Genomic DNA, 14,423 nt, shown 5'->3' on the forward strand with positions numbered 1-14,423 from the left:
CTATAAAATTGTTCAACGATTTTGATCAATTTCATATTAAGTGTACAAGATTCTATTCATCATGATCACAGTATTCACAGGCTGGGATGAGCATGTGATGATATACCCTTAAGTAGTATAATTACATAATGGCCATATCTCATATGTTCAGCCCTTGTGATCATGCTTATATGAGAATTTTACACTCCCTAATCAGAGAAAGTAGTTTTATGAATCAAAACCAATTTCAACTTAAAGAGATATCATGATGTTATATTGTTCATTGCCTCCATCATGGTGTCACATGATGTCATTTTCGATGTCATATGATCATATCTAAATATATCATGATGTTATATTGTTCATCGCCTCCATGATGGAGGCGATGAACAATATAACATCATCATATCTAAATATATCATGATGTTATATTGTTCATCGCCTCCATCATGGTGTCACATGATGTCATTTTCAATGTCATATGATCATATCTAAATATATCATGATGTCACATGATTGTATGTATTATGGTGTAATGATACTGTACCTTACATGATGGTACATGATCCTAATTGTTATGAGGTCACAACCAGAGCTATGTGAGGTCAGTGTTATAACACTATTACATGTGAACAATATACGGGAGAGTGCTTTTGTTATGTGATGACAAACATTAAATTTCAGTGACATGGTTCAAAGATTTTGTTGGCCTTCAAATTTCAATTCATAAAAAATGTTCCCTTTTGATATTACATGTAATGATTTCACAATGAGAGGACATTTTCGGGTATGATTTTTTTTTTAAACGATTGATGGGACTTTTTAATTATTGAACAGGTAAACATGTAATTTCTATAACATGTACCTATATGAATCACTGTGATGTACTTTTTTTTCTTGTTTAACATCTCAACCTGATATTAACATATCACATAGTTTTCTCTCTAACCTCTAAGCCACAAAAGTTTTACATCAGATGAAAAATACAGCAAAACAAATCATCTATTTACTGAACACCCAAGCATATACCTAGTACATATCTCTGATAAGAACGTTTGGCGGGTTCCATTATTTTGGTTTCTGGTGACACTGACTTTAAACTTGTTCGCCATACGACGGCAGTGGAGCTGCTACGTCGCTATATTTTGGAGGGAGCGCCATAACAGCTTTCACTTGATACCTGGTCACCCCCTGGGAGGTGGATGGCTCGGTGTCTGGGGGATGGACGGGGGAAATGACCCCAGGGGGCAGGTCAGTCATCATGATGGTCTCGTAGGCTGGAGGAGGATCACTGGTGTAGGCCAGCTGGTCCTGGGAAGGTGTGTTGATCACTGGGAACAAAACAATGATAAGAATTTTCAGTTGTAGATATACAAAAAAACACAACAATTCATCTTCATTTTGAAAATTCATCATGCATCACCTTGATAGTCACCTATAGGTAAGATCCATGATGCAATTTTACAATATAAAATTGAAGGTTGAATTATAAAATGTATGACACCTTTTGTACAACATTTTACTGGTATGCAAAAGGTGTGACCTTCACATTGAAAATTAAATGCTTTGACCTTGTTATTCATTTGCAGGTTAAAGTGTAATTTATGACTGAACATAAATAAAGTCATGTGTCAGTATTTGTTATCCGTGTAACCAGACAAAACAAGGTTCTACTTTCATTTCAAAGTAGATATGTATTATCTATTTGTGTTTTAAATTGATATTTATTATATATGGTCGTCAGGTGATGACCAGTTAAAAATAACGAAAACCTGCAACTAACATAATAACACTACTAATCACTTACATTTTACTGCTTTCAACCTTATTATGTGATATGTTACAAACACATTACTACATGTATACAAAATCCACATACTTGCTATTCCAAATGTTCATGTGGAAAAACCGTTTTGGTTAATGACAATAGGTAAAAAGATTTAAATATGCATTTAAGGGAAAATGTACCACTGAATAAATAATAATAGCTTTAGAGCCTGCTCCCTTATATATAGAAAGTAAAACAACAAAAGCAAAAAGGAGTTTTCTGCCTTTTTCTGAATTCCTTTTTCAAGGTATTTGTTTCTCTTTTTGATGCTGTGCATTTACCATTCCCGGATAGTAACATTACTAAAGCATAGTATTGACAATCCAATCTCCTATAAATCTGCAGAGAGGGCAGAGTGACATTTTATACCTGAACAGGTGTGAAAACACTGCTGTGGCGGGTGTTGCGAGGGTTGCTGGCCGTGGGCTATCCGCCATTTTCTTGATATCCAAAGTTTTCCCAGGATTAATGTTCCAACCAATATGATAAGACCACAAACTGAAAAGTACATACAAGATCCATGGACATATTATTTTTAATCAATACACTTTTTTTCATTTGAGGAGTAATGTTCATGTCTCATAAGTTTTTAATAAACTATACATTTGAGCTTTCGAGTGAGAGAGGATGTTATACTACACACACATATGTCATGCTGAGATATCGAGAAGTCAGTAAACGTTGCAGTCATGAATAGTAATCGGACTATATACACATGTAGCACTTACTGGTACGAAACAAGTTCTTAACACAGTGAACCAAGATTAAGTTGATAGTGATTAAAAAAAAAGTTTGGCACATTTTTTTTTATATATTTGGTTAAGGATATTTGCCTCACCAAGTACTGTATACTATTGATTTTTGTTTGTTATCTCCCTCTGTAAGTGTCAGTACAAAAACAGTACATACATGCATTCAGAACCTTTAAAATGTGCCACTAGTTGGGGTTTAGAGCAATTCATGTTTTATCTAAGACCTTAGGAAGCATATACCCATAAAAAACTATTTAATTATTAGGTGACAATATTTCCTACCCATTCCCATGACACATAACATGATGGTGATGGAATACTTGGAGTGTATAGCCTCAGCAATAAATACACTGCCCACTGTCAACATGCACAGTCCAACACATGCTGCACACACAAATCCACATGTCATCTGACGCCATAATCGAGGACTGCCTAAATCCTCCTCCTTCACAACGAGATTCTGCTGCTGGCGTACATAGGCCCTATATGATCGATGACTTGGGCGTACAGATACACCAACTCCAGAATTCTGCGGACTAGAAGGCTGCTGGTCCGCTGTCATTTTGTGTGAGTGGATTGTGATGAAGCCACTGTCTCCTGTACATGTACTCCTGGAATTAATCACTCCCCATCTACCTACATGTACATGTCATTGTAGGCTATAATTCTGAACTGGATAATCATAGTTTTGGCTTTCTTTGCTTACAGTCAATCTGAAAAGAAATATATAGGCCTAGAACTATATAATTACTTTTTATTATTCATGTTGAGGTGTTTTTTTCAACAAACTGCAGATATTTATTTTTATTGAGCAACATTTGAAATTTATAAAAAAAAAAAAAAGCCTTGCTTACACAGGTACCCATATTATCCAGTGCTGGCTTCTAAGGAGATATTGTTAGACCCATTAGACGAGAGTCTTAGTGAACGGCACTGAGTGTCTTGTCTCGGGAGTTTTGTGGAATATCAGCAGTCGGCGGTCGACTGTCTGGAGGCGACCAGGGTAAAAAAATTGGGATATTCTGCATATCAGATCATTATGAGCACATATTATGTTTTTCATGTCGATATAAATCTGATAAAGGAACAACATCGTAACGGCATCATAATAAATTGCAATATCAATGTCAAATGCGTTTTATAATAACTTACATAAAATAGGACGTTCCGCAGTGTTCTTTATTTACATTTTCCCAATAGTCTTCCGGGTCTTCATTAACGCTTTATATACAATATCTCATGCTTCCTCCAAGTTAAACGTTTATGAGACGTTGATATTTACTTTTGGAACATATCGGATTTTATTCTGGATATTGATGGGTAAATCAACAATATGATATTCCGAATAAGTTAAATGACGTTAGCTGGAATAATATAACAACAAAAAGAATATTCAAGGATGTCTGTCAACACGGCACACGCACAAATGGGGGGTGTCCTGATATTTGCAGGCGAAAGGTAGGCAGCTATTTTAGAATATTCGTAAAAGAAAGTTATATCGATGATATCTCTGTGACAGTTGAGCATTCTTTTGCCATAATCATATCGATGTCAGTTTTTGTGTAAATGATTCATGTTCTTATGACTAAATTCTGATTTCTAGATAATTCATTATTTTGAGAGATAGTTACGTTGACATGGTGGTAGTAAGATCCATTATAATTATGTGTCAATATCTGTAAGTTCAGAATCTACGTGAGATCATATTTTATCAACGCACCAAAAATGATCACGTAACATACCTGAAGAGTGGGAGGAGAAATGGCAGATGCATTTCAATCATGAGAAGTGCATCGTCATAAGGATCTCGGGCAGGAGACAACAGTTACCAACACCCTATACCCTGCATGGACACCAGTTAGAAGTTGTTAACAGCAGAAAGTACCTGGGAGTGCTTATCAACAAGCTAAGGACCTCACCTGGAACAAGCACATAAACCAATTTGTCAGCGCGTAAGGCATCACAGACTCTTGGATTCCTGAAAAGGAACGTCAGGAGGTGCACCCCGAGAGTCAATTAAGACCAACATGTACTGCACCCTTTTCAGGCTGACCCTGGAGTACGCAGCATCAGTGTGGGATTCACACCAAGCCGCCCTTGTTGCAGAAGTGGAACAGGTTCAGCGACGTGCTGCCAACTTTTTCTACAACGACTACATATACTATTCCAGGACTCCCCGATGTGTTACAGCCATGATAGAACGACTAGGATGGGAATCTCTACAACAAAGGAGATCTACACAGAGACTCATCACATGCTATAAGGTCATGCACAAACTAGCCGTTGTTGACCCGGCCCACTATTACCAGGCAAGTGACAGCAGAACAAGAGGACAGCAAAGACTACAACAGAGGAGAGTGAACACCGATACTTCCTTTCTTCCCAGATCCACCAGGGAATGGAATAAACTCCCAGAAGAGGTAGCAACATCAGCTACACGGATGAGTTTAAGGCCAAGCTCAACACCATTGCTTGGCCGCTCAGCATCCGCTAGACTAGCAACCTCCGACCCTGTATATATTTTTAACATAACTGATTTTAAACATGTGGGGAAGCCTCCTATTTTATCAATCATGCCCTGAGTCAATTTACACTCCAGTATTAGGTGATCGACTTAATACCGGAAGAAAAGTAGAAGGAGGACCTGAGATGGGAAGGGACATCACCAGAAATATGTGGAAATTCATGTATCAGTCCATTGAATCCACAAATACCTAAGGTGCACAATCAGCTCTATCCTGAACTAGAGCGCTCACATTGGAAATATACTGTATGCAATTGTAGTAGAACTGGACAGGGTCAATTGTCAGTGTCCATATAGAGCTCAATTAGTAGAGCGTCCATCTAGAGTTCAGAAGGCCTGAGTTTAAAACTCCTTTGTGTTTAAAACCCTGACCTGGCCATGCATTTTTCCAACTCCTGTCACAGTGGTGCCTGTGACCGACTCTTGTTTCAGGCATTGGGTGAAGCTTACAATTATGGCAAGGGGATATCCCAACTTGGGTTGTAAATAGTTATCTTCAGGGGCAAAGACTTAGAAAAAAGAGGGATCAAGGAATGTTGTGGCGACCAGGAAGCTCATGCATCTGTCCCTGCATTTTTCCATCTCCTGTTACACAATAAAGCTAACATTATTATTTACGGCTTCTTGAAATTAAAATAAACCTCATCTTCTTGTATACAGTAAGCCTTCATTTCATTGAGGAATACATAGTTCAAAATCAAGTCAACCAAAGTTAAGAAACATGTCTACAAATACTGTACGTGAGACTGTTGTGAGACCTTTAGCAGTGCATGCCAGATTCCTATCTCTTTATAAAGACATTAGAAGACTTGTCATGGTCCAGCGTTGAGCATTTAAATATGTAGTCAAAAAGTAATGGTAAATGTAATCTGCTTACGTCCCTGACTTTGGCCAACACCATAAATTGTTTCCAAAGGACACCAGAAAGAAACGAGCAAGGCGGACAATGCTCTACAAGATACACTACCATAATGACCAGATCAGCATCACCAAGTTACACATCATACCATCCAGATGTGGACTAACCACTAAAGAAATCCTTAAGAAATATACATGACCAGTCATTCGAAATACCATAATTCAGGACTGATCGGTGATATTTGTGCCCTGTCCATGCACCATAAGAAATGGAATGTTCTAGTAACCACTAGTTATACTTTTAGATCAATGGTGTTTGGAGTATGTGAAATCTAGATCTCCAGGACTTGTTTTTTTATTCTGTTTTTAAAGCCTAATGAATGGCCATGCCATCCATAACACAAGTCCGAGGTTCCTCTGGCCCTGACACCAGACTTAGACATTTTGACAAAAAGATGTCAGTGTGGGACATCTATCTGTAAAAATGATCTAGAAAGAATTGGTAGTATAGGGTGCCTTGGTGTTTGTATCCCGGTCTGTTCCATATGTATTCTGTCCTGTTACAAACTAGCGCTGTAACAGTTGTTGCATGCATGCTAAGAAGGAATACCCAAATGTGTGTTGTAGATAGTGTTGTCTTTAATTGGAGACCGTAATAATAATTAATAATATGAGGTTCTTATATGCCACTTTATCACAATCTAGTTTGAAGGTCATCTCAAAGCCGTTCACAAATATCTGTGGTTATAAGGCCCTCGCAATAAGCCATTTATCTTTCTCAACTCCCTGGGGAGCATACAGCTGGTGCTGCCATTTCGGCACTCACAGCTAGTTTTCAAAATTTCTATCACTGCCAAACCACATACCACGTACTCATTTACAGCTGAGTAGACTGGAACAAGCGGATTAAAGTATCTTGCTCAAAGGTACAATACAGTGCCGTGCCGTGCCATGACTCGAACCTGTAATCCTTCGGTCACGAGCCTGGCGTCCTACCACTAGACTACTGTGCCTCCTGATAAAGTAAAGTTATCAGATCTGGACTATCTGGGTCAATTATTATTGACCGGCTCTAGATAGATGAGATAATAAAGCCTCCATGTAGAGATTAAGTGTAATCCTGGGCTAGCCTGGTAATGTTGTATATTGACACTTGATGTAATTTTTATATACCAAAACCTTGTGACTTCATTTTATTTATTTCAGGATTCTTATTTTTTGTGATGGGGTTGAGATGGGATTTGATTGTAAAGACCTAGCTCATTTTAAAGGGAACAAGAAAGGAAGGATATACCTTACAACACATAGGGTAAGTGAAGTCAAGGGGTCAAGGTCAACAGGATAAGTCAAATTTAAGGGTAGAAGTCAACTGAGTAAATAGGTCAAGGTCAACAAGATCAAGTCTTACAGTCGGTCAATGTCAACAAGGTAATTAGATTTAAGGTGCCGAGGTCGACAGTGTGGTAAATATACATTTTGTAAATAGGTCAAGGTCATTATTGAATATATGTCAAAAGTCATCAGAAAGTTGAAAATGAGAATCAAAAATGAATATTGGTCAAGGTAGGTATGTTTTTGAGAGTCAACAGGGTACATGCATTTTATATATATATATAGATTAAGGTCAATTAGGGGAAACAGGTCAAGGTCATCAGGATAAGTAGAGTCTAGGGATCAAGAATTGAAGTCAAGGGGTCAAAGTAAACAGCCTACATAGAATTAGTGTTAAAGGGTCAAGGTCACTTTACATGGGAATTTCTGTAAAGATATCAAGTTCATTATGATCGGTAAAGTCCATGGGTCAAGTACGTAGAAGTTCATCAGGGTTATGAGTGAATGCAGGTCAAGGTCAACAAGTCAATGTAAGTGAAAGGAAACCTTATGGCTGTATTAGAATGAACAGGGTACACTATTAGATGGTTGTCGGTTGTCTTCAGACACATGTTTTTAACATTAAATCATGTATGCTTTGATATTGGCTTCATACCTGTTGTTTAGGTTATCTTCACCAACAAGAAGCCAGACGACATGCTCCAGTCCTTCAGTATGCCATTCTACTGTATGCGGGAGGTAGAACTGGAACAACCCGTATTTGGAGCAAATTACATTAAGGGGAAAATAAACCCAGAAAGTAACGGTAAGGTTGTAGACGGGTTTCATGTTAGTCTTAATGAAAGTGCTAGTAACCTTTTAGCATAGGAGATGCTTGCCAACTTTTTTAAATTTGAATGGGTGTGCTTGCGTTAAAATCATAAATATAATGTGTGGTTAAAAAAAGGATTTTTTAGTGCATGGGGTCAAGGTCAGTTAACATGGGGGTTTTTCTAGGGAATAATAACACTTTAAAACGACATATTTTGAGTTGTTATCATACGTTCACAGAATATAGGAATAGTTTAGCAAATTCATTGGTTGAAAATGTTCAGTTTTAATGTTCAAATTTGGAAATCTCTTTCCAAAATAAAAAGTTGTCAAGTAGTAGGTGTTATACTTATTCTGAACCAATACAGTTTACTTTATTTTGTGATGTTTGACTAACAGACCATGGTAAACACACCTCAATAGTTTTTGCTCTGTTAACACATACAAAGCATTACTGACACTGTTGGTTTTTTTGGACAGATTTCCACTACAGTAATTGTACTTGCTGGAAATTCATGTTCCACAATTGTATCTGAAACAGACTTTTTTTAATGCATTGAACTCCTATACAGCATAGTTTTTGGTCAAATTTACATGGCTCACTGAGATGTTGTCTCCCTTGACAACACTTGGTCATGACACTGACCATTAGAATCTTCTGTTGACAAACAAATGTGTCCTGTTTAGTGTTATTTCAATCAAATTTCAGAGTAATGATCTTCAAAACTCTGGTCAAACCAGAATTCATCATTATTCAAGACAGTTTCTAGAAATAAATATTATGTCCAGACTCATGACTGTAGACATGTATTATTCTTTATTTTGTACAGGATGGATGGGAGACTGCCGATTCAAGCTCTGGTTTACAAGTGGTGGGGCCATCGAGTTCGGCACAGCGATGCTGAAGGCTGGTCAACTGGGTATGTAGAACAATTTCAGGGCTGCTAAAATCTGTAACAACAACAAAAAATCTAGTAGATCTAAAGAAAAATAAGAACTTCACAAAAATATTGTAAAAAAAAACAGTTTTATAAAAAACTTTTCAACACAGTGTACTTTACAACAAGATTTTGACTTAGGTTACAACTCCTCTGGTGCAGAACAAGCTTAATTATTAAGCCATGTGGTTTTTTCCATAGGACACTGACTTCAGTATGCATCTATTTAATTTCATATCTGCAGTGTTGTACATATTTTTGTATTTTATTTCTTCCAGCATCAAGGAATTTTCAGCATCGTCCTCCAGCTTACACTCCCCCACAGGGTCCAATATACCAGGCCCCACCCCCAGCCTACACCCCTCCCCAGGCAGATTATGGCTGGGTGCCCTACCAGACATTCCCTTCTGCTCCACCACGTAAGTATAACGTAATAGGCAGTGTCCTATCTGTGTAGTGCTGGTAAGTATAGCCCCTAGGTGACTGTGACTTAATGTGTTCCCCTCTGCATAATAAACATAGCCCCAAATATTGCTTGGGTTATTCAAGATATTTTTCCTTAACTTCAACAGTCTTTCCAATTGAAAACCCTATGTTGAAAAGCATTGTGAAATTGATTGCCCTACATGACATTCCATACAGCCCTGTATGAATATAGACCCAGCCCTCAGGCAATAGCATACTAGGTTTAAATGCTCTGCCAGACATCCCCTTTGGCCCCATGTATGTGCAGCCCACCCCTGAGGAATCAGTATACAGTAAACCTTGTTATATTATACCTATATTATTTATATGAATATTTTCATATTCATACTTTAATCAGCATTTTTAGTCATTATTTTTTCCCATGAGACTGACTTTAGTGATATATATTTCCTTTCAGCTGAGTATGTGTATACCACGGGTGCTCCGCCTCCGTACCCAGGGGTAGACCCCTCTGCCCCTCCCTACCCTCCACCCCAGACCAACGGAACCCCTGCAGGTACAGTACACCTATCAGTTGATTTTGTTGGTACGGATGCATACCGTAATTGTGTATTGTAAGAACACTATTGCGAATAGATTACCACATGTTAGTTGATTCCAGTGGTGTGTAAGATTCTTGTTATCGTGAGAAGTGTTTTCTTTCTTTCCAAACTTTGAGCTCCAACCCTCCTGCATTTTAGAAGTTATTCTGAGTGTCTACAGATTCACTGAAGTTAACTATGTATGTTATCAATCTGACCTGAACAGTATGACAGTGCATAGGGTTTGTGATGGTTTACGGCCAGTGCATATCCCTCTAGTAGTAACAAAGACACCAGAGTGGAAAGGTTTGTATACTTGTCTCATCAAAAACCCAATAAGATGTCACTCAGCTGTTTCTGTGATGACGTCACAATTAAAACCCTAGACTTCTGGCCAACCAGAATCTTCAAAAGCACAACATGTTTGATTAAACCGGTACTCAAAAGAAATGTGATGATGCTTTGAAGTAAAACAACGCTACATTTATTCTGTATGGTGCTTATATTTTGTGATAACTGTATGTACAGGATAATGCCCTTCTGTGTCCCACTGCATGATCGTATGGGGCAACTAATGTGGGACCCGTGCAGAATCAGGGGTTTCTTATGTGTCCTCTGCTTAAGAGACAATAGAGAAACTAAAGATAATTTGCTGCCCCATTGGAAACATTTGGGATCTGTCTTTTCATTTCTCCTTCCTTCTCTTTCTTTTTGACAGCTGTCTCCCTGTGCAACTGTAGCTAGCCCAGTGTCAGAATAATGTGACTAAGTGTGACCCCGCCAAATTATACACCATACAGTATCATACCTGCATAGTCTTACTATTTTTGAGAGAGTCTCAATTTTTTACCGTCTCTTATGTTCCACTTTCAAATTTTGTCAAATACGGACCAACATATGTAATTATTTTCAGATTTCGCCACACACGGTTTAATGTGCCTGATGAAGTTTAAAAGTAAGCAAATATATAAAACAGAATCCTTAAATAAAACATCCTGTAAACATTTCCTTTGTCTGTTTTCAGATGCCAAAGCTGCAGAGGCTGCAGGAGGGGCTTATTACAATCCCTCCAACCCGCACAATGTGTTTGTACCTAACAATGGGGCACCTCACTACCAGGCGCCACCATATTCCGCACCTCAGTATAATGCTCCGCCCCCCTCATACGCCGAGGCATCTAAGAAGAACAACTGATCATGACCTTTGTTCCGGAATCTGTAAAATTCAAACATCTATTGATATTGACATTGTTCCCAGCCTAAACTGAAATAACTTTGATGGTGATTTGTTGGTTTTGAATGGACTTAAGGGTGTATGCTACCTTAGTGTTAAATGTACCAATTTCCAGAAGATTTCCACATCAAGTGGAAGAATGTCATTAAAAATAGTAATTTAGACTAGCAATATCTTTAAAGGGAGATAACTCTAACACAAATTAAAGATATGATATGTAAGGTTGCATGCATCCATAATTTATATAGCTTTTAAAATTAAGAAAATAACCACAAAAATCAAAAACATGTATGTAGTAATCAACATTTATGGTAGTTCAACATCTATAACAAGTTGATGATTGCATTGTGATAAAACTTGTAAATAGGTTTTGAAAATGTCCTGAAATACTTGTACAGTGGAATTTTAGAAGCTTGAACACAAGAAATCAGTATAAATAAATTAAGGGCATTGCAAGAATCTGTAGTATCATGTTCCAGAATCTGTCCTATAAAAGTTGAATACTTGTATAATCGTAGCTGATGATGATGTTAAACATAATTTGAATATGTTATACAGAGTGTTTTCATAGCCTCCTGTACCTCATCAGCTTTCTTTGTAATTGCATGATATGCCAAATAATGTCCCAGATTTACAGTAACTGGGTAGACTTGTGCTTTTAAAACCTGGATATATTGATGGTAGGCTTGGATCCACTTCTGGTGTTGTTAAGAGCTATTCAGGATTAAAGTAATCGTTTATATTTTTTGTTGGAATAATCCTTTGCAAACAGATTGTTTGCACAGGGACTTGAAAATCAAGACAGAATATGGATAGTGATACCATATCTGGTGCATGTTAAGCGTTTTAATAAAAGTTTTAGAGATTTACATTACCATTTGACAAAATATCACTTCTAATGATTGATATACAATCAATGATTATCCCAGAAATTTAATTTAAGTCAGTTGAAAATATTGCTCTATTCTGTTGCATTATTATTATTGACGATATGTACATGTCTTTACTAGTCATGGATAGAGGGATGAAATTCAAATTTTCTTATATTGTTTATTTTTCTGTGACGACTCGGGCAGTAAAATGAGTCTTGATACATGGAATACTGTTGATTTAAACCAAAAACTGGAGTCCACAGTTGGAATATACACAGACTAGAATTCTGAAATTGGCTATTCAGAAAACTGCTATATCACTGTTTTTATCAGGTCCTTCGACTTTGGAATAAACATTGTTTGGCCCACTTTTTGTGTTGATACATGAAATAGTATAAACATTATCAGACTGCAATAGACTGAACGTCATTGGACAGTGGTCTGGATGGGAGACTGTTGTGTTCAGCTAGGAAGTATTTATTATGTATCAACATTAATCAGCCACAAATAACTTTGAAGTTAAAATGCAGGAGGATGCTTAACCTGGGACAAACACCACTGCAGCACAAGCATTGTATGTTTGGTCATAGATTTTATGAAATTGATTTTTTTTCCGTCAGGGAGGAGGTGACTGAATTTTCTGTGTTGGGTAGGGGGAAAGCAATGGAATCCTATATTTATTACATTACCAGCAACATTGATATATTTGTTGTTTACGTTTATTTTCTCTCATTTGTCACATTAAACATTTACACACTGACCAAGCACTCTTGTAGCTAGAGAAAAGGCAGGTAGAGGAATTCGTAAAAGTTGTAAATAAACATTTTGTCAAACTATATTATCTATATATGTATATAAATGACATCATATATAAAACTAGATCAAGTGATGTTCGGTGGGCTGAGTTATTGGGACTTGACTTCACCGATGTCAAGGAGTACTAGGTGGTTAACATGTAGCTGGATAATCCAGTGTGTTTGTCAAGCCGTTCGGGGATTACAAAAAAACTTGTGGGGGGACAATAAAATAATTTCAGATAGGACAAGATGTTTTAATAGACAGGTGTCGATTTCATGAGGGTTAACATAAGAGACATGAGTCTTTTAGATCCAAAATTTCATGTTAAGATATTATAGGTTGTCTATCAGTTACTGGTAAAGTCGGGTTTTACAGTATCACAGAATGTCCTTTACTCATTCACCCCTACATATATAAACTGGACCTGTCCAGTCTATGATTTGGTAAGGTTCAAATGAGACTTTAAGGGTGAATTGGTTTAAGTCAGGTGTCGGTCAAGTTGGGTGGGTGTCGGTCAAGTCAGGTGTCTGGTAAGTCAGGTCTCACAGTATTGCAGGGTGTCCTTAAAGTCAAGTGTCAGTCAAGTAAGGTCTTGATAAAAGTTAGATTTTACTATGTTTTGTCTTCATTATTCAATAATTTTATTATTTATGAATCATTTAAAGTAATTCATTGATTTTATCAAGTGTCATGTTATTTCATGCATCAGTTTTACTCAGCAAGCATTTTATCCACCAACAGATTAACTATACTCACTCTTTGTAAAGTCCTATCTCCATATTTGAAGTCCAAGCTGGGATTTGTATCTGTTTATACTCCGATTGAAACATTTAAAAATTATTCTATTTCCATATCAAAAGAATTGAATGACACTTGCTATTCTTGTTGCACTAAATCGTCTAGTTGTAATATAAAGGTGTGTATTGTGGAACCTCATTAATCAAACTCGTATAGATAAATAACAGACTACTGATATAATAAAACTCAACTCTGAAAGATAAAATCAGCAATATTTTATTACTTTCCTAACACTACCCGGTTATAACAGCAATAAGAAATGTTTCGTTGCTATGGAAAATTTGTAATTCCAGATTTTTTACAAAAACTGAAGTGTCATGATTAACGAGGTTCTACTGTACTCCAGCCCATGTGATAACATGTATCTGGTGGTTTATAGACAGGATTATGTATATTTCACATTATTATGCCATTTCATTGGTGTTGTTATCTTTGTCAAAATAAAACAACAAGATAGATTCCTCTTGTATATTCTGTTTTTTAACTCATGTCCTATGACATGCACAGGGACTTGAGAATTTTTTACTGTTAAATTTGGACCTAAACTGAGTTATTCAGAGTAATTTTACACATTTAAGGGGGAACATTGGGGGTTGGCATTTTTACCAAACATTTATCTTCACCCCTTACCATGTAACATCAGAACAACTCAGTTTTGGTCCAAATATTGCTAATAAATTCTTAGGTCCCTGTG

At 37.0% G+C, this 14,423-nt stretch overlaps 2 protein-coding genes across 3 annotated transcripts; one reads left to right on the forward strand and one right to left on the reverse strand.

The window, feature by feature from the left end:
• Nucleotides 1–377: 377 nt before the first annotated feature.
• Nucleotides 378–3,793, reverse strand: LOC110464196. 2 transcript variants are annotated; one of them, XM_021519282.1, is made up of 4 exons: nt 3,712–3,793; nt 2,842–3,272; nt 2,177–2,305; nt 378–1,310 (listed from the first exon to the last, which is right to left on the reverse strand). In XM_021519282.1, the coding sequence occupies exons 2-4, from the start codon at nt 3,119–3,121 to the stop codon at nt 1,075–1,077; spliced, it is 645 nt and encodes a 214-aa protein (XP_021374957.1). In that variant the 5' UTR covers nt 3,122–3,272; nt 3,712–3,793; the 3' UTR covers nt 378–1,074. The 2 variants fall into 2 exon arrangements, with proteins under 2 accessions (XP_021374957.1, XP_021374958.1); XM_021519283.1 differs by lacking the exon at nt 3,712–3,793 and adding an exon at nt 3,414–3,701.
• An 87-nt stretch (nt 3,794–3,880) lies between these two features.
• On the forward strand, nt 3,881–14,188 carry LOC110464191 (WW domain-binding protein 2-like). The gene is made up of 7 exons (XM_021519273.1): nt 3,881–4,017; nt 7,148–7,250; nt 7,940–8,078; nt 8,914–9,003; nt 9,300–9,440; nt 9,905–10,003; nt 11,053–14,188. Exons 1-7 carry the CDS (start codon nt 3,959–3,961, stop codon nt 11,220–11,222), a joined length of 801 nt encoding a protein of 266 aa, XP_021374948.1. The 5' UTR covers nt 3,881–3,958; the 3' UTR covers nt 11,223–14,188.
• The last annotated feature ends 235 nt before the right edge of the window (nt 14,189–14,423 follow it).

This window comes from Mizuhopecten yessoensis, unplaced genomic scaffold (genome assembly GCF_002113885.1).
Source record: "Mizuhopecten yessoensis strain PY_sf001 unplaced genomic scaffold, ASM211388v2 scaffold10971, whole genome shotgun sequence".
NCBI classification, from domain to species: Eukaryota; Metazoa; Mollusca; class Bivalvia; order Pectinida; family Pectinidae; genus Mizuhopecten; species Mizuhopecten yessoensis.